The following is a 27084-nucleotide window of genomic DNA, read 5'->3' on the forward strand; positions in this document are numbered from 1 at the left end:
GAAAAAGCAGAGAGAAGGCAAACATTGTGCACAATTGGGCGGGGAGGGGGGAAATGTAAGTTGATGCAGCCACTATGGAGAACAGTATTGAGGTTCTTCAAAAATTAAACTGTCAGATGGTTCATCAGTTTCACTTCTGGGTATTTATCTGAAGGAAACAAAATACCAACTTGAAAAAATATGTGCAACCCAATGTTCATTGCAGCATTATTTACAATAGCCAAGCAATGTAAGTCTTCACTGATGGATAAATGGGTAAGGAAAATGTGATATGTATGTATGTCCAGCCAATAAAAAGAAGAAAACCCTGCCATGTGTAGAAACATGGATGAACCTTGAAGGCATTATCTAAGTGAAATACCATATGATCTAATTTATATGTGGAATCTTAAATCAAATACAAAGAAAAAAAAAAGGGTTCAGAGATGCAGAGAACAGTTTGGTAGTTTCCAGAGGTGGATTGATGTGGGCAAAACAAGTGGAGGTAGTCAAAAGATACAAACTTGCAGTTCTAAAGTGAATTCCATGAAGATGTAATGTACAGCATGGTGACTACAATGAATTCTGTATTGTGTACTTTAAAGTTGGTAAGAAAAACTCTCCTCATAATCAAAAAATTGTAGTGATATATGGTGATGGATATTACTAGACTTATTGTGGTGATCATTTACCAATATATAAGCATTACATTTTACACCTGAAACTAATATAATGTTATGTGAATTATATCCAAATTAAAACTCTAAATAACAAGGTTGAAATGTGGATTAAATTAGCTCCATCCTAACGTCATTTTGTGGACCCAACTTAATCTCATCACTTAGATATTTTAAAATATAAAATCTCACTACTGACATCCTACAGGGTTGGGACAGACACACAGAAAGAGACAGTAAGTCACCTGCACATGAGATATAGGCTTCCTCCTTGGGAGAGCAGGAGTTGTAATTCCAAGGGTCAGAAGGACACTGCCAGAGAGAGGTGTCAGTTTTCCGACACCGGATTCCATCTACCCAGCGGGGTCTAGAACCTTCCCTAAGAGCAACAGAAGAGTTGAGACTTCCACTGTCCCCACAGCCAAGCTGTCTGCAGATCATGGACACGGTGATGTCTTCCATGGGGCTGCGGCAGACACTGCCCCAGGTCCCGTTGTAGAAAACTTCCAGCCACCCAGCACACTGCTGGTCCTCACTCACCATCCTGAGGGCCAGGAACTCTAAGATTGAAACAGAGGGAATGGAACACAGTGAGCATTGCACTCAGTGCTCTGGGTTTTCCTCTCTCCCAGAAATTGTGAACACTCACCCCGACCCAGCTGAGGAGATACCCACTAGGTGACAAGACTGAAATCTGTCTTCCTTTTACTTGACTTTGTCCATTAATGTCTGTCTTTCTATTTCTACCACAATGATGTAGTGAATACAAACAGAGAGAAAGACCAACATAGGCACCAACATAGGGCAGGGAAGGGCCCTGAGCCTTGCTTCCTGATAAAACCTGTAAGAGAGCATGTGAAAGGGATGTGGGTAGTGGAGAAACAGGCAGAACAGTGAATCCCCAAATGTCTAATGTTCCAGTCTTTCAATCCTGTGAATGTTGCCTTATATTTCAAAAGGGATTTTACAGATATTATTAAGACAAGAAACTTAGGAGCTTGGGATGGTGAGACTAACCTGCAATATTATGAATTAGCCATCTAAACCCAATCTAATTACCCCTAAAATTGGAATACTCTTCCTGAGTGTGTTAGAGGAAGATGAGACACTGAAGAACGGTCAGAGGGAGAGAACGTTGTCTGAAGAAAAGATGGGCCCCAAGCCAAGGAATGAGGCCACATAGGAACCAGAAAAGACTGGGAAAGGAGTCCTCCCCAGGGCCTCCAGGAAGAACGCAGCCCTGTGGACACTGGGATGTTGGTCTAAAGAGACCCTCGTCAGACTCCTAGCATACAGAACTAAACAGTAAATCTGTGCTTTCATTACAACATCAACAGGATCTCCAGACTGTACTACCACAGGGAACTGAAGAAAGAGCCCTGCTTTCATGTGGAAACTAAGAAATGGCTCTGCCAGGAAACACTGCTGAGAAGAAAGGACCAGAATCTCAGCTGCTGCAGGAGGAAGTGAAAGCACCTCGTCTTCACGTCTGCTGGAAACACAGGCTCCATGGGAGGAAGCCTCCTTCTCTGGTCCTTTCAGCATCTCTCCCTCAGGGCTCAGAACCCCGTCCTCCAGGGCCCCACCCTCCCCCAACTGTGCACAGTGTGCAGCCCAGACCTGAGCAGACGACCCCCGCATCCTGCTTGTGTCTGCAGTCGTGCCGCCCCCAGCCCCGGGAAGGGCACCTCCACACGTGGGACTCCTTTCCTGTGCAGTTCAGGTCGTCCAGCCAGATGGGCCCTGATCCCGCCCCAAAGTGAGCAGACCTCGTGGCATTGAGGGCTTCTCCACAGCCCAGCTGCCTGCACACCACGTGGGCATCGTCCAGGTCCCAGCCGTCATCACAGATGGTGCCCCAGGAGCCCTGGTCAAGGATCTCCACTCTCCCGGCGCAGGGACCGCCCCCGTCCACCAGGCGGAGCTGTCTGCTGTCTGAGGAGAGAGAAATCGGACAACGGGCAGTGACCTGGACGGTGACCCCAGTCGGGTGTGCGTGGTGGGGGGCGGCGGATGAGAAGTGCCTTCTGTCCTGTAGGACCCTCACCTGAGCAGTAGGGGGCGCTCTCCTCTGAAGCTGCAGAGCCTGTTGGTTCAGAGAGGGAGTCGCCGCACTGGGGCAGCACCTGGGTCTGGTTTCCTGCAGAAATAGCAATGATCAGAGGAACACGAGTTAAAGCAAACTCCGGGAGATAGTGAAGGATAGAGAAGCCTGGCGTGCTGCATTCCAGGGAATTGAAAGAATTGGACACGACTGAGCGACTGAACAGCAGCACATAATCTTTGCTGTTACATTCACTGAGACGTGAGGTCTGTGCCTCCTTCCTTTGAAGTTCTGCTGACCTTCGTGAATTCCTAGTAAGTAATGCTGCTGCTGCCAAGTCACTTCAGTTGTGTCCAACTCTGTGCGACCCCATAGACGGCAGCCCACCAGGCTCCTCAGTCCCTGGGATTCTCCAGTCAAGAATACTGGAGTAGGTTGCCGTTTCCTTCTCCAGTGCATACATGCTGCCAAGTTGCCCCAGTCATGTCCGACTCTGTAGTAACAGAAGGGAGTTAAGGTAAAGTTACTTGACTCTCAGCAGTAGGTCTGAAAACTCTTGCAACCTCCTGTGAAATCACTGAGGACTATCGCTTTAGGGCAAGTCTGCCCTGTTGAGACTCTCGTCCTATGCAGGTCTCTGGTCACTCAGTTCAGCCCAGCTGACCTTCCAGCTGCCAGGCTTGTCCTCATGAACCATCCTGGATCCCCAGCCCAGCTGTGTCCTCAGGTGATGTCAGCCCAGTATCCTGCTTGTGTCTGCAGTCGTGCCACCCCCAGCCCCGGGAAGGGCACCTCCACACGTGGGACTCATTTCCTGTGCAGTTCAGGTCGTCCAGCCAGATGGGTCCTGATCCTGCCCCAAAGTGAGCAGACCCCGTGGCATTGAGGGCTTCTCCATAGCCCAGCTGCCTGCACACCACGTGGCATCATCCAGGTCCCAGCCGTCATCACAGATGGTGCCCCAGGAGCCCTGGTCAAGGATCTCCACTCTCCCGGCGCAGGGACCGCCCCCGTCCACCAGGCGGAGCTGTCTGCTGTCTGAGGAGAGAGAAACCTCTAACCTTATCAACCTGATAAGACTCCAAGACGATACAAATCAGAGACTTCCCAAATTCCTTCCCAAACTCCAGGAAATCATGAGCAAAAGTAAAAAGGGATTATAATATGCTAAGTTTTGTGGGAAATTTGGTTATTGCAGCAGTAGTAACCAAACACTTATAATTACCATACTACTAAGTATTTACGGAAGACAAACGGAGTTTTTGTTTTCAGAAGAAAAGTATATGCATTTGTATATGCATATACTTGTATATGCATATACAAATTTCTATATGCATATATACCAAGGAATGAGGCCACATACAAATACAAATGGCCACATACAAATGAAGCCACTATACAAATAGTATAAATTTGTATATGCATATGCATAGCATCTTTATCCATAATGACTCAAATTTGGGATGCCACCTAAAACATGTGACATTGCTTTTGGAACAAAGTAACAGGCAGGAGCTAGAAGGGGTGGAGGAGGTTAAGAGCAGAAGCCTGATAGGCTTGAGCAATGCTGTCAGTGAGGATCGAAAGGAAGTGAAGAAATAAAATTGGGGCTGAAGGAAAAATATATGGTGATATGTATGCAAAATAAAATGGTTGCTGTAAGTGACTAGATTTTGAAGTACTTTGTTGCTGGGCAACAGTAACCAGAAACACCTTTCTTCAGTCTCAGCAACTATAGAACAAAACAAGCAAAGCCAGTCACTAAATATTTAGAACATTTGAATGGGGTGATTTAACAAACATACCTCTCAAAACTAGAGAATGCACCTTATTCCAAGCCTTTATAGGTCGTTTTTAAAGGCTGATCATATATTCTACAAAAAGTGAGATCCAAAAAATTTTCAAAGGGTAAAAGAATTAAAAACATGTTTTGTTTTTTTTTTTACTAGAGTAGAAGTAAGCTGAAAACAAAAGACAAATAGTAAAATCTTCTGTTGTTTGTTTAGTAGCTAAGTTGTGTCTGACTCGTCAGTCTCCTCTATCCATGGGATTTCCCAGGCAAGAATACTGGAGTGGGCTGCCATTTCCTTCTCCAAAAACCTTCTGTAGTGAGGTATAATTTTCATGCATTAAAATACATGTATTTTGAGTATGTTTTCATAAGTTTTGGCAGTTGCATGTGCCAGCATAACCATTACCACAGTTAAAATTCAGACTAAATAGGATTATTCACAAAGTTCCTGTATGCCTCTTGCAACCAATAAAAGCCCCACAAACCCAGACCCAGGCAAATACTGATCTGTCTTTTATCATAAATAGATTAGTTATGTTTTTTGAGAATTTAACAAAATCATACAGTATGTAATCCCCTTTAGATGGTTTCTTTCACTTAGCATGCTTTGAGATTTTATGTGTAGTTGGATTTATGAGTAACTTTTTCCTTCTATTGTTAAAGTTGTACATTGTATGAATATGCCAAAGAAAGTTTTCCTTTCTTTCATTAAAGAAAGTTAGAGTGGCTTATACTTTTTTACTGTTTTAAATAAACATGTCTGACTTTTCTGCCTAAATTTTTTGTGGACATCTTTTCATCCCTCTTGGGTAACAGAAAGTTTGGGTAACACAGAGTTGCTAAGAATTGTTTTCTGTTATGTTATCATCAGCAATGTATAAAGGTTCTAGTGGATCAATAACCTTCTCTAAACTTGGAATTGTCAGTCTCCTTAATTCTAGCCAGTCTAATTAATTTGTGAATTTATATCTCATATTTTAATTTGAATTTCTTTAATAACTAATGATATTTGGTATCTTTTCATTTACTTATTGGCCATTTGTATATCATCTTTGGGAAAAGTGTCTTTCTTAATATTTTGCCAATGCTTAAACTGGGTAGTTATTTTATTTATTTTTTTTTTTTTAATTTTTATTAGTTGGAGGCTAATCACTTTACAATACCGCAGTGGGTCTTGTCATACATTGACATGAATCAGCAATGGATTTACATGTATTCCCCATCCCGATCCCCCCTCCCACCTCCCTCTCTACCCAGTCCCTCTGGGTCTTCCCAGTGCACCAGGCCCAAGCACTTGTCTCATGCATCCAACCTGGGCTGGTGATCTGTTTCACCATAGATAATATACATGTTTTGATGCTGTTCTCTCAAAACATCCCACCCTCGCCTTCTCCCACAGAGTCCAAAATTCTGTTCTGTACATCTGTGCCTCTTTTTCTGTTTTGCATATAGGGTTATCATTACCATCTTTCTAAATTCCATATATATGTGTTAGTATGCTGTAATGTTCTTTATCTTTCTGGCTTACTTCACTCTGTATAATGGGCTCCAGTTTCATCCATCTCATTAGAACTAACTCAAATGAATTCTTTTTAATGGCTGAGTAATATTCCATGGTGTATAGTTATTTTCTTTTTTTGTTGTTGTTGTTATAAATTTTTCACTTATTCTTGTTACAAGTCCTTTGTTAGAGATATGTATTGCAATTAATTTCTCCCTCTCAGTTGAATGCCTTTTCATTTTCTTAATTTTTTTTTTCAAAAAGCAAAAAGTTTTAATTTTAATGAAAATCACATCTCATTTTTTAATGGTTAATATCTTATCTGACTTAGGAAATTTTTGCCTACTCCACAATCATAGTAATTTTTCATATGCTTTCTTCTCCCAGTTTTATAATTAAATTTTATATGGGAATAACCATTTATTTGAGTTACTCTGATGGATTAGGGTTTTTCTTCACCGTGAGGATGAGGGGAATGGTGCTTATGATGTGAAATAAGGATCATGGTTCATTTTTTTCCCTCATGCAGATATTCAATTAGCAAATCATTTTTTAAAGAGCATATATTTTCCCCTTTGAAATATCTCTATGGTTTTGTAGAATTTCAACACATACATGGGTTTGGGTCTGTTACTGAACTTTATCATGCTCTGTTGTTCTATTTAGCTATTCTTATTCAATGGCCATGTTGCTGTGGATATGGAGTAGGAAACTTGAAGTTAGCTTACTTCTTTTTGGCCCTTCTTTTTCAAAATTGTTTTGTCCATTCCACTTCTTTCACATTTAAATAAATATTTAGAATTTGCTTGTAAAGTTCTACAAAAATATTGCTTGGGTTTTTATTAGGATTAGATTTAGTTTGTATATTAAGTGAAGAGAATTGACAGCCTATTAAGTTTTCTAATCCATGAACATGGTATACGTCTTTATTTTTTTAGATGCTCTGTGACTTTCAATGCAAGCCCTTTAGATATTTTAAGTTTCTTCCTACATATTTAATAGTTTTTATACTATAATAAATGGAATTTCCCCCTAGATTTTGCTAATAGAAAGAAGTACCACTTATGTCTGATTTATGCTTCATTGGTCACTAGTGAAGACAGTCTGTGTACATGGATGAACTATATGTAAATCATCAATCTGCAACCCTAAGCAATGTGAAAAAGCTGGTCCTGCATCTGACCAGCAGTTTCAAATTTTAAACAGCATGCTAAATAATCATTTAGCTATCCCATTTTAAACAATATTTTTTCTGCTACTTTTATGAGTCTTTGTTTTTGAATTTTTACAATTTAACTATAATGTTTCTGAGAAAAGGTCTTTTGCATTAGGGTTTAAGGTGACCTATTAGTTTTATCAGCTTGAATTTTCAAGCCTCTCCCCAAGTTAGAAAAGTATTATTCATTTAAATACACTTTTTCCCACTTTCTCCCTCTTGTTTCCTAGACATTTTTATGTTAGTGTAGACCCATAAATCACATAGGATATAGTCTTCCTTTTTTACTCATTTTTAACCACTGATTCTATCTTTAATTTGGTCTACTCTATTGTAAATGCTCTCCGTTGCATTTTTTTCCCATTTCATTTATTAAACTCTTCAGCATCAGAATTTCTGTTTGGTTCTTTTTAGGACTTCTCTTTATTAAACTTCTCATTTTTTCATTTATTGTTGCCTGGATTTCATTGAATTGCCTTTCTGTCTTTTCTTACAGCTCATCTTACAGCTCATTCAGTTTCCTCAAAACAGCTGTGTTGGATTCTTTATAAGCTAGATTACAAAGATCCATGTCATTGACATGTGTCTTTGTCAGTTTTGAAAAGTACTGTTACTCTTTGGTGATGACTACTTTCTTTAATTCTTCAAGTTCCTTGAAATTTTGCATTGCTGCTTTTGCTTTAGATGTATCAGACACCCCATCAAATCTTTACCGATTACCTTGAGGTGGTATATACTGTTCTCTGACCTTATATAGAATCGCTCTACATTTCTTGCTTCCTCTTATAGAAAATACCTTAAGCTTTTCTGTCTTCTTTGGTCCTTAAAACTCAGCAGGTTGCTGCAAACCTCTCTTTTGTTTTGCAGAATGTTGTGCTACAGCTCAAGCCTGTGGTTACCTCCCTGCCCACAGACCCCAGTCTGTTTTTGGAGATCACTCCATTTACTGGAGTTTGCTTTCATTTCCATACTTGGAAACACATTAAAGCAGCTGTCAGAAGGGTGGCAGTAAAGATGATTTACTAAAGATTTAGTACCCTCTGGGACTTGGAGTATCTATGGGCCCAGGGAGAGAGATCTTTGGGTGACACTCTCCTAGAGGCTTATGGTTGGGCTTCCTGCTGAAGCTCTCAGTGTAGTTGCAGGAATCGCATCCCTTTTACACTCTTTGATATTCTTAATTATCTTTCATATTTCCTCTCTCCCCTCAGTCATGGAGTTCAGCCCCAGAACTCTGGGTGCTGCTGGAGAGAAAGTGGTTTCCCCAGCAATATCAAGTGGGCACTAGCTCACTGCTTTCCTTTTTGCCCATGAGAGAGACCCCACCGGCTAGTTCAAAGTTATGCTGTGTCACCTTGGGATAAGGAGCAGCACTGGCAAAATCCTTTAATCCTCTCCAATAATTCAAACTTTTTTTTGGCTCCAACAGAGCCAAATCTCCTTTCAGGAATCCTGGACCTCTAACAATTTCTATAGATATCTGACCAAATGATCACTCACCACGTTTCTCCATATTTTCCCTGACCATGACCCAAGGGGCTGTGAAAACTTCACTAGCTCCTGCTGGCTCCAGTCTGTACCAATGTCTACCTGCCTATTACTGGATGCCCAGGTAAATGACCATCTTCCTGGTCCTTTTATATAAGTTATGGGATCCCACAACTTTCATAGAGGCACTTTTAATCATGGATGTATGGTTAATTATTTGTTAAAAAGAGAGGCAAATAAGAACAGAGCAAACCACCATGAAGCTGACATCAGTCCCTCTTTGCCAAAATTTTTACACAATTAGCTAAAGTAGAGAAATTCTTTGAATAGTTCCATTTGAAATGACATAAGGATGAATAGAAAATCTGAATAATTCTGATTTATTAAAAATACTGAATTTGTAGTTAAACCTTTCTACTATAACTTCAAAACAAAAAAATGTCAAGCTCAGATGTATTTCAAAATAGTTAATAATGTTGTATGAAATTGAAATTTCCTTACATGCTGAGGTTATCAGGTAAAGGAATCTGATGAGTATAGAAATTCTCACACTTATACATTGTTTACTATGATTATACTTAAATAGCTATGTTTACTTAAAATATGTATTCTCCTTTATGCTTCTTGCCCTGATCTGAAACATGAATGAATAATGACAAAACCCATATTTCATCATGAAATATCTAACTTTTGAAGTCAGTTTTCCCTCACTCTCTGCTCTTGGAGACATATCACTCCAGGAGCATCCTGAGTACCAATAACTCTTCCCTCTCTCTTACCTGAGCAGATCACAGAGGCCATGTTGCCATGGGAACAGTCAGAACCACCCAGGGCAGTCACAGGGCAACTCCACAGGAAGGACTCAGCCCCCAAACAGTGAAATCGGACTGTTGAGATTTGGTCATCTCTGCCCACCAAGTGTGGTCCTTTGGGAGTGGAGATGGCAACTCCGCAGCCGAGCTGATGACAGACAACATTGGCATTGGCCAGACTCCAGTGGGAGGCACAGAGTGCTCTCCATCGTCCAGAAATGTTCATCTCCACCTGCCCCTCACACTGAGAGGAGCTGTTTGTCATGAGCCGGACTTCTGAGTATGCTGGTAGAAGAAGACAGGATTTCAGCAAAATCTCATGATTTTCTTACCCTAACAGAGAGTGCAGGGAGGTTAGCCCTGATCTACATCTCACCTGAACAGACAACCTGAGCAGCTCCACTGTGGTGACACGTGCCCCCTGGACAGGGCACTCTGGGGCAGACCCGGAGCTCAGGCTCCTCCCCCTCACACCTGAACTCTTCAGCCCAGACCTGGCCATCTGACTCTCTGAAGGGCACGTGTCCCAGGACAGACACAGCCTTGCCACATCCCAGCTCTGCACAGATGACCTGGGCAGTGGGGAGTGTGAAATTCCCATCAGACACTGGGATCCAGGCTTTTCCAGCATGTATTTCTACACGCCCTGAGCAGGGTCTATCTCCTCCAATCAGACGCACAGATCCTAGGATAAAAATAACAACAGACACAGTGAGCGTTCATTTTCCTTGCTTGCAAATTGAAAACAATATGTCACAGACAATAGCGTGAAAACTTTCTAGGAGTTGAGCACAAACAGAGAATTTAAACAGTTAGTGTCAGAGTTGCATTTTCATGACCAAGTTTCTAAAGAGAAATCCAGAAGCAGGGTCAATTTGGAACGACTGGATCCCAGCAAAGTATATTTTGAGGTTGGTTAGAAATGTGAATTCCTTATCTAAGGTCCAGGAAACTACAGGAACCAAGACAGATCATCTGTGATGGCTGAATACCAGGAATATATATTTTATTTTGGTTGGAGAAGTTTCTCATTTAAGAGCCTGGGATCTACAGAGCCCAAGGAAATAACGCATAATGTGTGGCACTCAAACTTGAGTATAGAGACATGAAAAGCAGAACCAAACCAGAGCGAAATGGCTATGAGAGTGTAGAGATCTATCGTCTAGACAAAGTTAGAAAACTTTTCTGAGACTTTCTGCTACTAGTCTAATCAGTTTTCTCCTCCATGAGCCACTCCTAAAGTGGTTTGGCATAGAGAAAATCATATAGGCTGGATCCATTAGTGCATGTCAACCTGTAGACAGATAATGGCTCAAGAGAAGAAATACTGACTTAACTAATCCACTTTTAATGTACCAAATTTTATTTTTCTGATAATTTTTGATGACAACATATTCCAAGAATTTCTTAGATGACCTAAATGGGGAAAAAGATGAGTCTGTTCTGTTAAGTAAGCTCAGAAAGTCATAGGAGAGAGAAGGGATGGTCTTAGACATTTCTCTTGAAAACTTGGTATTTGTCAACAAACCTGGGAGAGAATGAGTTCTGAATGGAAATTTATAAGAGAGTGAGTTTGCCAAAGAGTTCCTACTACAGACTTTTCTTCTGAAACAGAAATCAGAAAACCATAAGGAGTGATATTAATTGGTTTTAATTCCATCACCATGCTAATTCTGTATTCATATCTGACATCAGTGAGATGACAAAAAAGGAGGCTCCCCAACCCTCATCCTCCTGCAGAAACATTGTGCCCCCAGCAACATGCCTGCCAACTTCAGACAGTACTGACTCAGAAACTGCTCCCTGATGTGGCTCCAACCCTGCACCACCATGGTCCTGGGCAGTCCTGTCTGCCCAGACATCCAGAAGGAGTCACACCATTTGGCATCCCTGACAACAGGATTGTCAACTGTGGACGTGAGTGTGAGTGCAGATTCTAGTGCACCCTGAGACCTAGGCTCTGCCTCACTTTACCACACTAGGGAAGCAATCCTGCCCACCTCAGCACCCAGAGGAAGCCACACCCATCCATGCACCTGCCAACAGGGCCACTGACCAGAGACACAACTGCAGTCTCAGCAGCAGCCACATAACCTGACTCCAGCTTTGCTGGACCACAAGACCAGGGGCAGTCCTATTAGTTCAAGGACAAGGCAGTAGATCTTTATTTGTTGAAATCAGTCTGTAAATTCTGGAAGAAGTGTCTGCTCCTTCAAATGCACACTCACCAATGCAAGACTACACAGATCATGAAGAATCTGCAAAATAAGATGCCACTTAAGGAAACCAATAATACTCCAGCAACCTACCCTGAACTAATGAAGATTTATGAACTGCTTGACAAAAAAATTCAAAATAATTGGTTCAAACTCAATGGCTACAAAAGAACAGAAACAGACAACTGAACACCATCAGGAAAAGTACATGAACAAATGGCAAAGTTTAATTAAAAAATAGAAAACACTGTGCTCACTTCAGCAGCACATAAACACAAAAAGAAACCAGACAGAACTGCTGAAACTCAAGAATACAATAACTGAACTGAAAAATTCAATAGAGTGCTTCAGGCAAACTGTATTGTCCAAAACAAAGAATCAGCAAACTTAAGGGCAGGTTATTTCAAATTATCTTGTTAGAGGAACAAACCAAGTACTGATGGGAGACTTGGACCATAAAGAAAGCTGAACACCAAAGAATTGATGCTTTTGAATTGTGGTTCTGGAGAAGACTAAGACTCTTGCGAGTCCCTTGGACATTCAAGAGATCAAACCAGTCAATCCTAAAGGAAATCATTCCTGAATATTCATTGAAAGGACTGATGCAGAAGCTGAAGCTCTAATAGTTTGGTCACCTAATGTGAAGCACCGACTCAGGAGAAAAGACCGTGATGCTAGGAAATATTAAGGCAAAGGAGATGGGGGTGGCAGATGATGAGATAGTTAAGTAGCATCACTAGCTTGGACATGAATCTGAGCAAACTCTGGGAGATAGTGAAGGACAAGGGAGCCTGGTGTGCTGCAGTCTATGGGATCGCAAAGAGTCAGACTTGACTTAGCAACTGAACAGCAGCAACAAGATGAAAAACAGTTAAAATTATTCATACACAATGCATGGGAAACCATACAGCAAAATTATTCATGCATTATGAGAGCCCCAGTAGGAAAAAAGAAAAGGGGCAGAAAGCTTATTTAAAGATCTAATGACTGAAAAATTCCCAGATTTAGGGAGAGAAAAAGGACAACTTGATTTATGAAGCCCAAAAGTTCATAGGTAGGTAGAAGCTGAAGATTTCTACACCAAGACTTGCTATAATTAAATTATCAAAATTCAAACACAAAGATAATTTTGAAAGCATTAAAAGAAAAGTGACGTTACATATAAGGGAGTTCCTGTCATAAAGGAGATTTTTCAGCAGAAACCTTGCTGACCAGAGAGAGCAGGGTAACGTATACAAAGCACTTAGAGGAAAAAAATCTGCCAATCATCAACTGTTTATCTAGCACACTGTCCTTTAAAAATGAAGAGAGATTTTTTTAAATTTTAAAAAAGCAAAAACTGAGGGGTTTCATCACCACTAATCTTGTCTTGCCTCTCATTAGTAAAGATAAATATGAAGAGAAGTACAGAATACTGATATATTGTAATCTCAGCATGTGATTTTAACCATGTTTTGTAAATCAAAAGTCAAACACAGCAAGAATAGCTATAACCACAGAAATTTGCTGGTGGAAAAAGAATATGTAAAGAAATAAAATCTGACATCAATGCTATAAATTATTGGGGCAATAGTAACATATAGAGTTTCCGTGTACTATTAAATTTAAGTTGTTACCTTAATTGTACTTAACTTCAGTTATAGACTATTATAGCTATCAATTGCTTGATGCAAGTTCCCAGGTAATCACAATTAAAAGTATAGTGGATAACAAGATAAGGAGAAAAGTGTCAGAGCATACCACTATGAAAAATCACTTCACAAAGAAAGCAACAGAAGAGAAGAACAAGAGAACTACAAAACAGACAGAAAACAATGAACAAAGTAGTAACAATAACTCCTGACCTTTCAATAATGATTTTAAATGTAAATGTATTAAACCTTCCAATTGAAAAATGTTGAGTGGCCTGAGTAGATTAAAAAACAAGATGCAACTACACACTTTAGATTTCCTGACACACATAGGATGAAAGTGAAGAGGTAGAGACAGAGATTCCATGCAAATAGTAATCAAAAGAAAGCAAAGTCAGGCAAAAGAGAAGTTAAGCTAAAACCATCACAGGAGACATAATGATTAAATAGTCAGTTCAACAAGAATTGATAAGACATGTAATTACATATATATTCAATATATGCCCCCAACATAAAAAAATGTAAATAAACCCAACATTGCCAGATCTTAAGGAGAAATAGAAGCAGTACAAAAATATCCCACTGTTTATAATGGATGGATCATTCAGATAGAAAATCAATAAGAAAACAACAGAACTGAGCAACACTACAGGCTAAATGGCATTACCAGACACACAGTGCCCATTCACCCAGATAACTGACCCATAGAGCACATTTTTACCCAATGTATAGAAAGATACACATTCTCCTCAGTCACACATTAAATATTCTCCAGGACATTCTAGATCACAAACAAATCTCAGAAAATTTAAGAATATCAAAATAATTCCAAGTATCTTTGTTGACCACAATGGTAGCTAGAAATCAAGACTGAAAAGAAAACAGGAAAAATTCATAAATACATGAAAACTAAATGACACACTCATATTTTGAGGCTTTTCTCTATTTATATAAAGAATGCTATTGAGATTTTGATAGGGATTGCATCAAATCTATTGATCACTTTGAGCAGTATAGACATTTTAGCTATATTAATTCTTTCAATCTATTAAGAGAATGATTTTCCAATTATTTGTATCTTTTTAATTTTCCTTCATGCAGGTTTACTGTATTAAACATTTTATAATTTTAAAAGAAACTGACATTTTTTAAAAAAGGTAGAAGACGAAAGTAGAGAGCAAGCATTTGGAGAGCTCCCAGTTGGAGAAAACTAAGATCATGGCATCCGGTCCCATCACTTCATAGCAAATAGATGGGAAAACAATGGAAATAGTGGCAGACTTTATTTTGGGGGGCTCCAAAGCCACTGCAGATGATGACTACAGCCATGAAATTAAAAGATGTTTGCTCCTTGGAAGAAAAGCTATGACCAACCTAGACAGCGTATTAAAAAGCAGAGACATTGCTTTGCTGACAAAGGTCCATCTAGTCAAAGCTATGTTTTTCCAGTAGTCATGTATGGATGTGAGAGTTGGACTATAAAGAAAGCTGAGCACCAAAGAATTGATGCTTTTGAACTGTGATGTTGGAGAAGACTCTTGAGAGTCCCTTGGACTGCAAGGAGATCCAACCAGTCCATCCTAAAGGAAATCAATCTTGAATATTCATTGGAAGGACTGATGCTGAAGCTGAAACTCCAATACTTTGGCCACCTGATGTGAAGAACTGACTCATTGGAAAAGACCCTGATGCTGGGGAAAGATTGAAGGTGGGAGGAGAAGGGGATGGCAGAGGATGAGATGGTTGGATGGCATCACTGACTCAATGGACATGAGTTTGAGTAAGCTCTGGGAATTGGTGATGGACAGGGAAGCCTGGCATGCTGCAGTCCATGGGGTCGCAAAGAGTTGGACATGACTGAGCAACTGAACTGAAGTTGCATGAGCCTCAATACTGATAAGACACATAAATATTTGGGGAAAATATTAGTTGAATCAGTTTTTAGCATATTTCATCACCCTCTGCTCCTCCTATCTATCACCTTACCCTGGATTTTGTCGTTTCTCCCACTTCACACAAGTAAACATGATCTTAAACATACAAATGTTCATTGATTTAAAGATAGGTTTGTTGAAAAGGGAAGCAACTGCTATAGAAGTGAAGGGTAGGTATATAGGTGAGGTTTGTGGCAAGTAAGATGAGATCATAAAACATTTTGAAGCTAAGGAGGGAAACTAAAATAACAATGTATCATTGGTCATCCAAGGAACATATTTTGAAAAGAAGAAAAGGGAATCAATTACTTAATTTTTTAAATTCCCTTGTTTCTGAGTATATTCTGATTATTTATTGTTAGAGTTCTTTCTGGTAAAAGACTACCTAGTAATGCCTGAATCCAGTAAAAAAAAAATAACAAAAAACTAGACTTCCAAAGAAGAAAAATATAACCCATTAAAAAAATTTTAAATGAGCAATCATTAAAAGCAAATTCAGAAATTATGGAGATGATTTAATTGGCTGATAAGGTCTTTAAACCTCTAATATAAATGTACCTACTGAGGCATAAAAACAAAGTAGAGAAAAAATAAGCAAATGGAGCTTCTGAAAATGGAAAATACAATATCTGGAATGAAAAATTGTCTGGATTAACTTAATAAGAGACTAGACATTGCAGAATAAAAGAATTGGAAATTCAACACATAGCAATTGACTATCCAAATTGAAGTAGAGAGAGAAAAATATGAGTAGAAATTAGTATCATGAAGGATAATATCAAACTATGTAAAATATGTTATTTGGAGATTCAAAATAAGGGATGAGTAGAAAAAAATATTTTAAAATGACAGATGGAATTTTTCCAAATTTAATGAAGCTATAACCCCACTGATCCAAGAGGCTAAACAAACCTCAAACAAGATAAACTAAATAAAACCACCTAGGGCACATGATAATATATTGCTGAAATCCATTCATAAACAAAAATAACTCAAGTGCAGCCAGGAAATTTTGACACACACTATATAGGGGAGCAATATTAAGTATTACTGACTTCTTGTTTGAAGTAATGCAAGCCAGATAATAATGCAAAAGCATCTTTAGAGTACTCGGTGGGGGGCAAATATTAACACAGAATTCAGACACTTTTGAAAATAATATTCAAACCTGAAAGAAAATTAAAGTATTTTCAGATGAATAACAGATGATAGAATGTGAGGTTATTAGACATACACTATGCAAAAATGTTGTCTAAAGGTCTAAAAGGTAAAGGAAAGTGATAATAAATGAAAGCTTGGATCTACCCAAAGCTATAAGAACTGTGTTAAATGATAATTCTTCAAGTAAACATTTTAAAAACTTCTTCTCATTTTTAAAATACTACAATATTTAAGACAAAAATAACAATTTTGTATTAGAAAGTTCATAATATATTCATAAGTAGAATATATGACAACAGTAATATAAATAACAAGAACAGGGAAATAGAAGTATACTATAATAAGGTCTTACATTATATATCAAGTGACATGATATCTAAAGAAAAATGTGATTAAACAGTAATATTTTCAACATGATGATAAGCTCTGCAAAAAGAGATATAGCCAATAAACCAATAGAGTACATAAAATAGAGTATTAAAATGCTCAATTAAAGATTAAAATAGTAACAAAAAAGCATAAAACAAACAGCAAGCTAGTAAACTTAAACACAAGTATATAAATAATTACATTAAATTTAACTAAACACTCCAACTAAAAGCAAGATGATCAGACTAGATAAAGTAAGACAAAATCATACACTGAATAAACACAGAAACATAAGGTCACAAAGACATACCATGCAAACACTGATCAGAGAAAGTTGTATTATATATATTAATATTATATGAAGTAAGCCTGTAGGATAAGGAATATATTCTGAGAGAAAAGAACATTTCATGATGATAAAATACAAAAATTACGTAGTTTCAAAATCAGTATGAAGCAACTGAAATTGTGTTTAGAGGAAAATTTACAGCATTTATGCTTCCTTGAGGCTTACATTAGAAAAGAAGAGAAAACTGACAGCAAATTATCTAAGATTCCACTTCAAGAATCTATAAAAATACAGCAAATCAAAACCAAATGAGAACAAAAGCTAATAGAAATCAATGAAATAGGAAACATACACAATAAAGAAAATCAACAAAGTCAACTGGTAATTCTTTTTGAAAAGCTAATGAAACTGATAATCCTCTAGCAAAAAATTTAATCAGGAAAAACCAAGAGAACACGAATTTAACAACACCAAGAATGAAAGGAGGATTATCACTTTAGATCTTACCAACAACCAGTCCATCCTAAAGGAGATCAGTCCTGGGTGTTCACTGGAAGGACTGATGCTGAAGCTGAAACTCCAATACTTTGGCCACCTCATGCGAAGAGTTGACTCATTGGAAAAGACCCTGATGCTGGGAGGGATTGGGGGCAGGAGGAGAAGGGGACGACAGAGGATGAGATGGCTGGATGACATCACCGACTCGATGGACATGAGTTTGAGTAAATCTCCGGGAGAGTTGGTGATGGACAGGGAGGCCTGGCGTGCTGCAATTCATGGGGTTGCAAAGAGTTGGACATGACTGAGCGACTGAACTGAACTGAACTGAACTGAATATTTAAAAGATACATTGTTGTTCAGTCACTAAGTCGTATCCAACTCTGCGACCCTGTGGACTGCAGCACCCAAGACTTCCCTGTCTTTCACTATCTTCTGGAGTTTGCTCAAATTTATATCCATTGAGTCAGTGATGCCATCCAACCATCTCATCCTCTGTCGCCCCCCTTCTCCTCCTGCTCTCAATCTTTCCCAGCATCAAGGTCTTTTCCAGTGAGTTGGCTCTTCACATCAGGTGGTCAAACTATTGGAACTTCAGCTTCAGCATCAGTCCTTCCAATGAATATTCAAGGTTGATTTCCTTTAGGATTGACTGGTTTAATCTCCTTGTTGTCCAAGGGATTCTCAAAAGTCTTCTCCAGCACCACAGTTCAAAAGCATCAGTTCTTTGGTTCTCAGTCTTCTTTATGGTCCAACTCTCACATCCATACCAGACTACTGGAGAAAACATAGCTTTGACTTTTGTCAGCAAAGTGATGTTTCTGCTTTTTAATATGTTGTCTAGGTTTATCATAGCTTTTCTTCCAAGGAGCAAGCATCTTTTAATTTCATGGTTGAAGTCACTGTCTGCAGTGCTTTTGGAGCCCAAGAAAATAAAACCTGCCACTGTTTCCAATTCTACCGCATATATTCGCTTCCCAAGTGATGCTAGTGGTAAAGAACCTTCCTACCAATGCAGGTAGACATAAGAGACATGGGTTCAATTCCCTTCCATCCTGGGAAGATTCCCTGGAGGAGGAAATGGAAACCCACTTCAGTATTCTTGCCTGGAAAATCCCATGAACAGAAGAGCCTGGCAGGCTACAGTCCATAGGGTTGCACAGAGTTGGACACAACTGAAGTGGCTTAACACTGCACATTTGCAATGAAGTGATGGGACTGGATGCCATGATCTTAGTTTTTTAACAGTATCGGGCATGTTCAGGGTGGTGTGACCATAGACTGATCTTAGTTTTTGAATGTTAAGTTTTAAGTCAGCTTTCTCACTCTCCTTTCACCTTCATCAAGAGGTTCTTTACTTCCTCTTCACTTTCTGTCACTAGAGTGGTATCATCTGCGTATCTGAGGTTGTTGATATTTCTCCTGAAAATCTTGATTCCAGTTTGTGCTTCATCCAGTCCAGCATTTCGCATGATGTACTCTGCATATAAATTAAATAAGCAGGGTGACAACATACAGCCTTGTCATACTCCTTTTCTTGTGTTGAACCAGTCCACTGTTTCATGTTTGGTTCTAACTGTTGCTTCTTGACAGGTAAGGTAGTCTGATATTCCCACCTTTTTAAGAATTTTCTACAGTTTGTTGTGATGCACAGTCAAAAGATTTAGCATAATCAATGAAACAGAAGTAGATTTTTTCCTGGAATTCTCTTACTTTTTCTATGATCCAACAGAATGTTGGCAATTTGATCTCTGGTTCCTCTGCCTTTTCTAAATCCAGTTTGTACATCTGGAAGTTCTCAGTTCACGTACTGTTGAAGCCTAGCTTGAAGGATTTTGAGCATTACCTTGCTAGCATATGAAATGAGTGCAGTTGTGTGGAACTTTAAACTTTCTTCATCATTGTCCATCTTTGGGATTGAAATGATAACAAACTGACCTTTTCCAGTCCTGTGGAACCCCATTGCTGAGTTTTCCAAATTTGCTGGCATAATGAGTGCAGCACTCTAACAGCGTCATCTTTTAGGATTTGAAATAGCTCAGCTGGAATTCCATCACCTGCACTAGCTTTATTTCGTAGTAATGCTTCCTAAGGCCCACTTGACTTCAGACTCCAGGATATCTGGCTCTAGGTAAGTGACCATATCATCATCGTTATCTGGGCCAATAAGACCTTTTTTGTGTAGTTCTTCTGTGTATTCCTTCTACCTCTTTTTTATCTCTTTTACTTCTGTTTCAGTTCAGTTCAGTTCAGTTCAGTCGCTCAGTCGTGTCTGACTCTTTGCAACCCCAGTTGAATCGCAGCACGCCAGGCCTCCCTGTCCATCACCAACTCCCAGAGTTTACTCAAACTCATGTCCATCGAGTCAGTGATGCCATCCAGCCATCTCATCCTCTGTCGTCCCCTTCTCCTCCTGCCCCCAATCCCTCCCAGCATCAGGGTCTTTTCCAATGAGTCAACTCTTCACATGAGGTGGCCAAAGTATTGGAGTTTCAGCTTCAGCATCAGTCCTTCCAGTGAACACCCAGGACTGATCTCCTTTAGGATGGACTGGTTGGATCTCCTTGCAGTCCAAGGGACTCTCAAGAGTCTTTTCCAACACCACAGCTCAAAAGCATCAATTTTTCTGTGCTCAGCTTTGTTCACAGTCCAACTCTCACATCCATACATGACCACTGGAAAAACCATAGCCTTGACTAGAGGGACCTTTGTTGGCAAAGTAATGTCTCTTCTTTTTAATATGCTATCTCGGTTGGTCATAACTTTCCTTCCAAGGAGTAAGCGTCTTTTAATCTCATGGCTGCAGTCACCATCTGCAGTGGGTTCATAAATGTGAAAATCTAAATTAGAGCAGTGTTAGGGAGTAAAAACCATAATCAAGGTTAAAATGCCATAGCACCCTGTTAATTTTTAAGTGTATCTTAATTGAAATTACTATTGAGACATTGATTTTCTTAAAACAGTAACATTAGGAGATCCAATATCACATAAACTTACAGCATCACACACTGCATTTTTACTCAGATACTGATTTATCTAAATAAGGTGGAAAAACCATGTAGTGTTTACAAAAGCTTATCTGCAGTTGGAACCATGATTAGGGTATGGTGGCAATAGAAATGTTACTTAAAAGGCCAGCAAACAGATTTTCTTAAAACAAAAAATTCCTATCTGAAACTCAAATGCCCCTTGAAGCTAATTATTTTTAATAATGATAATAATAGAAGAAAACATTTGCAGTGATGAATGGGTTTTTGCATAGATCATTGTAATGATTTCACAGATGTATACTGACTTCCCAAAGTTCTAAGTTGTATACATTAAATATATACAGCTTTTGGTATGTCAGTCCTACCTCAATAAAGTAGCTTAAAGTGAAAGTAATTCTTTTCTTAGGAGTCTCAACTAGTATCATCAAAGATCTGCCGAGGATGAGATTGGAAAAGTCACTTTTCCAGTGATCTTCCCCAAAAGAGCTGATTAGCCATGAGCTGCTAGAAATTTACTGCAAATATTCTCAGGGCTCCCCCTGTCTCACCCACCAGATGGCTGACCATTTTTAAAGACTCAACTACCTACATTAGGAATTCACTGTGATATCTGACACATATCTGACTGTGTGCATATTCCTCTAGTCCACCTGGTCTGATGGGATTAATGTGTAAAGCATCTAGATCTTCCACCATTGTAATAACAACTGGAAACTGCGACCACCTACTCATACCCTAGTCTCACTGCTCTCTGTACTGTCTCCACCTTGGCACAGTCCAATATGCTTAGCACTGAGTACTTCTCATGAGTCACTTCAGGTCCTATCAGCCTCACTGACTGTTACACTTGATGTGCTTCAGCTACTGTGTTGCTAATTTCCAAGCTTCATATTTTGCTTCTCCTTCAACAACCCCACAAACAGAATGTGAGCTCCCCACTGAGGTGGCCAGGTGATGAGACTAGCTCCTGCCACAAATCCTCCTTCTTGCCCTGACTGTGACCTAGGACCTTCAAATGCACCAGTGAAATCCCCTCATACCTTTTCCTTGTGTTGCACCCTGACTCCGGTGTTGTCACTTCTCCATGTGTCTTCACGCTCTCTTTTGGCTTCTCATGCTTTGTTGAGTCAGCTCCTTGCAGCCCCCCTGACATGATCCCTTCATACCTCTGGTGACTCTGTTTCTCTAAGACCAGAGAGTGTAATAAACTATGCTTACCTGCCCCTCTCTTATGTCCTCTCTTGTGGCCAAACCTGACTGGCCATCTCAATAGGATAAAAAATAATCATGATGAAACTAATCTGTCACATCATTGTATAGAAGTATAACCCAGCAGTTGTACCTGTTTGTAGCATTTGACTTCTCCTCCCTGCCTCTTATGATACCTCACAGAGATCTGAAGGGTCCAGCTCTCCACAAGTCTGGAGTTTTTACTGTCCAGGGCCAAGCAAACCCTTATACCCCCTTGAGAACCTAATGCTTTAAGAATCAAGTGTAACCAGAGTCTTACCCCAAGGGTCCTTTAAAGCATGTGATCTGGTTTCCCCATGGTCATTCTGTGAACGAGACCGAGGTGTTTCCTGCTGGAATCCCCTCCCAGACCAGACAGGCCTTACCTGAGCAGACTGCTCCGATATCCTGGTCATGAGAGTAGGTGTCATTATAGTTTTTAAAATCCATATAAATACACTTATAGAGCTTCAAACTTGATTCAATGTCTCTACTCTCACAGGACTCATACAAAAACCAAATGGGGCCAAGTCTTGGCCCAAAATAAGACCCTCTGGGAGCACCAGTGGCAACTCCACATTCCAGTTGTCTGCACACCACTTCTGCAGACAATGTGAACCAGTACTCAGCATACACTGTGCCCCATTCTCCTTTGTACTTCACTTCCACTCTCCCCTCACAGCGGTGGGCTCCATCCTTCAGCCTCAGCTCCAGAGCTGCAAGACAGACACAGACACAGGACACATGAGGGATTTTAAGAGAGAGTGCAGTGGTGTGCTGGTAAGTATTAAAAAAAAAAATCTTCTCTCTGAGGAGAAAAAAGTCCCTGCATTTGTTGACTTTTATGGTATAAATATTCCCACCATGGCCAACTCAAAGCTCCCAATGTGCCATCACTGAACCTGGAGCAGGAAGGGAGGCACCAGGTATTTCTTTCTCATGAGCCTGTAGAACCAGCTCCAGGGACACCACTGAGGACAGGCCTTCAGAGACTCTGGATGCTGCCCTCCCTGTAGATGTGCCCAAGGCTACTAGGGCCCAGCTTCCCCATCTCAGTTACAGCTCATGGCCTGGGATCCAGGGAGGAATCCTCCCTCTCCTTCCCTGTCCATAGGGAGCATCTCATCCAGCTTAGGAACAGAGGGCTGGGGTAACAGGCTCTAAAGTGTCCTGTTATTCCTGTCACCTGGTGTTCACATCCTTGTGTAATCCTCACACTCGAATGTATCTAGCATGTAACAAGTGGAATTTGGCAAAAGTGATGAGATGTCACTTAAGAGATTAGGTTTCAAGATGACTCTGGTTTCCCTTTGGTGACCTATCTTACTCTCTCTCAGTCTAATGAAGCCAGCTGCTACGTTGTGAGCTGTGTATGGAGAGACCCTCAAGACAAGGAACCAAAGGAGGCCTCTTGGCAGCAGCCAGCAAGAGACTGAGGCTCTCAGTTAAACAGTCTCCTAAAGTCTGAATGCTGCCAACCAGGTGGGTTTGATTGGTACCCACCCCTTGTTGAACCTTCAGATGATTGAACCAGTGAGACAACACGAGTCAGAGGACCCTGGTAATTCTTGCCAATTCCTAGCCCATGGAAATTATGAGGTGCTAGATGTTTGCTGTTTTAAGCTGTTGTTTTGTTTTGTTTATTTATTTTGGGTTGTGCTGGGTTTTTGTTGCCACTCACAGACTTTCTCTAGTTATAGAGAGTGGAGGCTACTCTTCATTGTGGTGCACGAGCCTTTCATGCCGGTGACTTCTCTTGTTGCTGAGCATGGACTCTAATCATGAGGGCTAATATTTGAAGTTTTGCAGTAATTTGTAGCACAGCAACACAAAACTAATGTAGGAAGGCATTATGCTAAGTGAAAGAAGTAAGACAGAGAAAAGCAAGTACTGTTTGATCTCATTTATATGTGAAATCTAAAAAAAAAAAAATTCATAGATAAGGAGAGTAAATTGGTGGTTGCCTGGGTAGGGGGTGGGAGTGGGAGGAAAGGATAATGGTGGTACAAATTTCTACTTAGAACATAGATAAGCCCTGGGGATGGAATGTACATGTGACTGTAGTTGAGAATTGTTGTTTAGTTGCGAAGTCATGTCCTACTCTCTGCAACCCCATGAACTTCAGCACATCAGGCTTCCCTGTCCTTCACTATTTCCTGGAGTTTGCTCAGACTCATGTCCATTGAGTTGGTGATGCCATCCAACCATCTCATCCTCTGTCACTCCTTTCTTCTCCTGCCCTCAGTCTTTCCCAACATCTGTGTCTTTTCCAGTGAATTGGTTCTTCATATCAGGTGGCCAAAGTATTGGAGCTTCAGCATGTCTTCCAATGAATATTCAGGGTTGATATCCTTTAGGATTGACAGATTTTATCTCCTTGCTGTCCAAGGGACTCTCAAGAGTATTCTCCAGCACCACAGTTTGAAAGCATCACTTCTTCGGCGCTCAACCTTCTTAATGGTCCAGTTCTCACAAGCATACATGACTACTGGGAAAGCCATAGGTTTGATCATAGGGACCTTTGTTGGTAAAGTGATCTCTCTGTTTTTTAATATGCTGTCTAGATTTGCATAGCTTTTCTTCCAAGGAGCAAACATCTTTTGATTTCATAGCTTCAGTCACCATCTACAGTGATTTTAGAGCCCAAGAAAACAAAATCTGTCACTGTTTCCACTTTTTCCCCATCATCTTTTTGCCAAAAAATGATGGAACCAGTTGTCATGATCTTAGTTGACAATACTGGATTGTATATTTGATGATTACTGATAAAGTCAATCTTAAAAGTTCTCATAACATACACACAGTTAACTATGTGATGTGGTAAATGTGTTAACTAACTTAATTATGTTAATAGTTTCAAAATATATATGTATTTCTTTTTTAATACTTTAATTTTTGGAGCATAGTTGATTTACAATGTTGTGTTAGTTTCAGGCATACAGTAAAGTGAGTTGGTTATATATTTTAATACATATAGTCATTCTTTTTTAGATTCTTTTCTCTTATAGCTTATCACAGAATACTGATTAGACTTCCTTGTGCTATACAGTAGGTCCATGTTGATTATCTATCATATAGATAGTAAGGTGCGTGTGTGTTAATTTCAAATTCCTGATTTATCCCTCTCCCCAACTCCCAACATTTCCGCTTGTGTAACCATAAGTTGTTTTTGATATCTGTTAGTCTGCTTCTGTTTTGTAAATAAGTTTATTTGTATCTTTTTTAAAATTTTTTTTTTTAATTAATTTTTATTGGAGTATAGTTGCTTTACAATGTTGTATTTCTTCTGTACAGCAAAGTGAATCAGTTATTTATTGTTGTTCAGTTGCTAAGCCATGTCTAACTTTTTGTGAATTCATGGACTGACGCACTCCAGGCTCACCTGTCCTCCACTATATCCTGAGGCTTGCTCAAGTTCATGTTTACCGAGTCGGTGATGCTATCTAACCATCTCCTCCTCTGCCGCCCCCTTCTCCTTTTGCCTTCAAAGGTTCCCAGCATCATTTTCAATGAGTCTGCTCTTGGTTGAGTCCCTTTTCTCCACACCATCCCCAGCATTTATCATTTATAGAATTTTTGATGATAGCCATTCTGACTGGTGTGAGGTGATGCCTCATTGTACTTTTGATTTGCATTTCTCTGATAATTAGTGATACTGAGCATCTTTTCATGTGCTTTCTGGCCACCTGTATGTCTTCTTTGGAAAATATATATATATAAATGTATTTCAAGTCATCATACTGTACACCTTTCACTTGTATCCTATTGTATGGTTATTACCTTCCAATAAAGCTGGAAATAGATTTTAAAAAACTATATATAGAGACAAAAACTTTTGCAAATGCAAGGGAAAAAAATGACAAGAATAATAGTAATGGGACCTTGAAATATATTTCTCAGCTTTTAATACTTGAAATGGTCATCTGAACTAAATTCAATGGGGAAAAAGTGGAAGTAGTGACAGATTTTATTTTCTTTGGCTCCAAAATCACTGTGGACAATGACTGCAGCCATGAAATTAAAAGACACTTGCTCCTTGGAAGAAAAGCTATAACAAACCTAGACAGTGTATTTAAAAGCAGAGACATCACTTTGCCAACAAAAGTCCGTATAGTCAAAGCTGTGTTTCTTCCTGTGGTCATGTAAGGATGTGAGAGTTGAACCATAAAGAAAGCTGCGTGCATGCATGCTAAGTCGTTTCAGTAGTGTCCAACTCTTTGTGACTCTATGGACCACAGGTTTCTCTATCCATGGGATTCCCCAGGCAAGAATATTGGAGTGGATTGTCATTTCCTTCTCCAGGGGATCTTCCCAACCCAGGGATCAAAACTTGCATCTCTTGTGTCTCCTGCATTGGCAGGTGGGTCCTTTACCACTAGCACCACCTGGGAATTATTAGCACCAAAGAATTGATGCTTTTGAACTGTGGTGTTGGAGAAGACTCTTGAGAGTGCCTTGGACTGCAAGGAAGATTGAACCAGTCAATCCTAAAGGAAATCAACCCTGAATATTCATTGGAAGGACTGATACTGAAGTTGAAACTCCAATACTTTGGCCACTTGATGCAAAGAGCCCAGCTCATTGGAAAAAAAAAAAAAAAAGAGTGCTGGTGTCCCCATTGATGGCACTTATCAGAGTTTATTATAATTTCTAGTTTTAGTGTCCAGCTTCACTAGACTATCAGTTAATATGGGCCAGGGATCTTTATTCACCATCATTAGGTCCTCAGCATCTGGTGAATTGCAAAGGGTATGGATTAAATGCCCCACAAATCCATCTTTAAATCAACAAATATTTGTGGAATGAAAGTTTAAATAAATTCTGAAAAGAAGGTATGGAAATTATATAATTTAGCACATTTATGGCATTCAAATCAGTAAGAAAAGAAAAAATAATAATTCAGGAATGACATTGGAAAAAATAAAATTAGGTAGAATACCATATCATATATAAAATAGCTTACACAATTATTTAGTATTTACACATTTAAATAAAGTCATAAAATTGTTACAGATAAAAATTATTTATTTAAACTTGAAGTGGGGAAGAACATGCTTGACAAGGCTCTGAAAGTAGAAACAAAAATGGGAAATTTCAACAGGCAATTAATATTATTAGAAATTTCTGTGAGGGACTTCCCTGGTGGTCCAACAATTAGGATTTTGCACTTCCAATGCGAGTATCACAGACTTGATTCCTGGTCTGATTTGGTACGGCCAAAAAAATCAAACAAGAAACTGAAGGAAGCATCTTCAGT

General features: G+C 39.6%; 1 protein-coding gene across 1 annotated transcript in view; it reads right to left on the bottom strand.

Annotated features, from left to right (window-relative positions):
* LOC110122998 (antigen WC1.1-like) overlaps positions 1-27084 on the bottom strand; it is a gene marked incomplete at its 3' end in the record, with an annotated part of 52236 nt that overhangs the window by 22163 nt on the left and 2989 nt on the right. Inside the window, 6 exon segments of the mRNA XM_070464048.1 lie at positions 902-1216; positions 2277-2591; positions 2704-2796; positions 9477-9794; positions 9886-10194; positions 22214-22543. Of these exon segments, the coding sequence (XP_070320149.1) occupies positions 902-1216; positions 2277-2591; positions 2704-2796; positions 9477-9794; positions 9886-10194; positions 22214-22543 (1680 nt within the window).

The sequence above is a fragment of the Odocoileus virginianus genome, unplaced genomic scaffold (genome assembly GCF_023699985.2).
Source record: "Odocoileus virginianus isolate 20LAN1187 ecotype Illinois unplaced genomic scaffold, Ovbor_1.2 Unplaced_Contig_11, whole genome shotgun sequence".
Classification (NCBI taxonomy): Eukaryota; Metazoa; Chordata; class Mammalia; order Artiodactyla; family Cervidae; genus Odocoileus; species Odocoileus virginianus.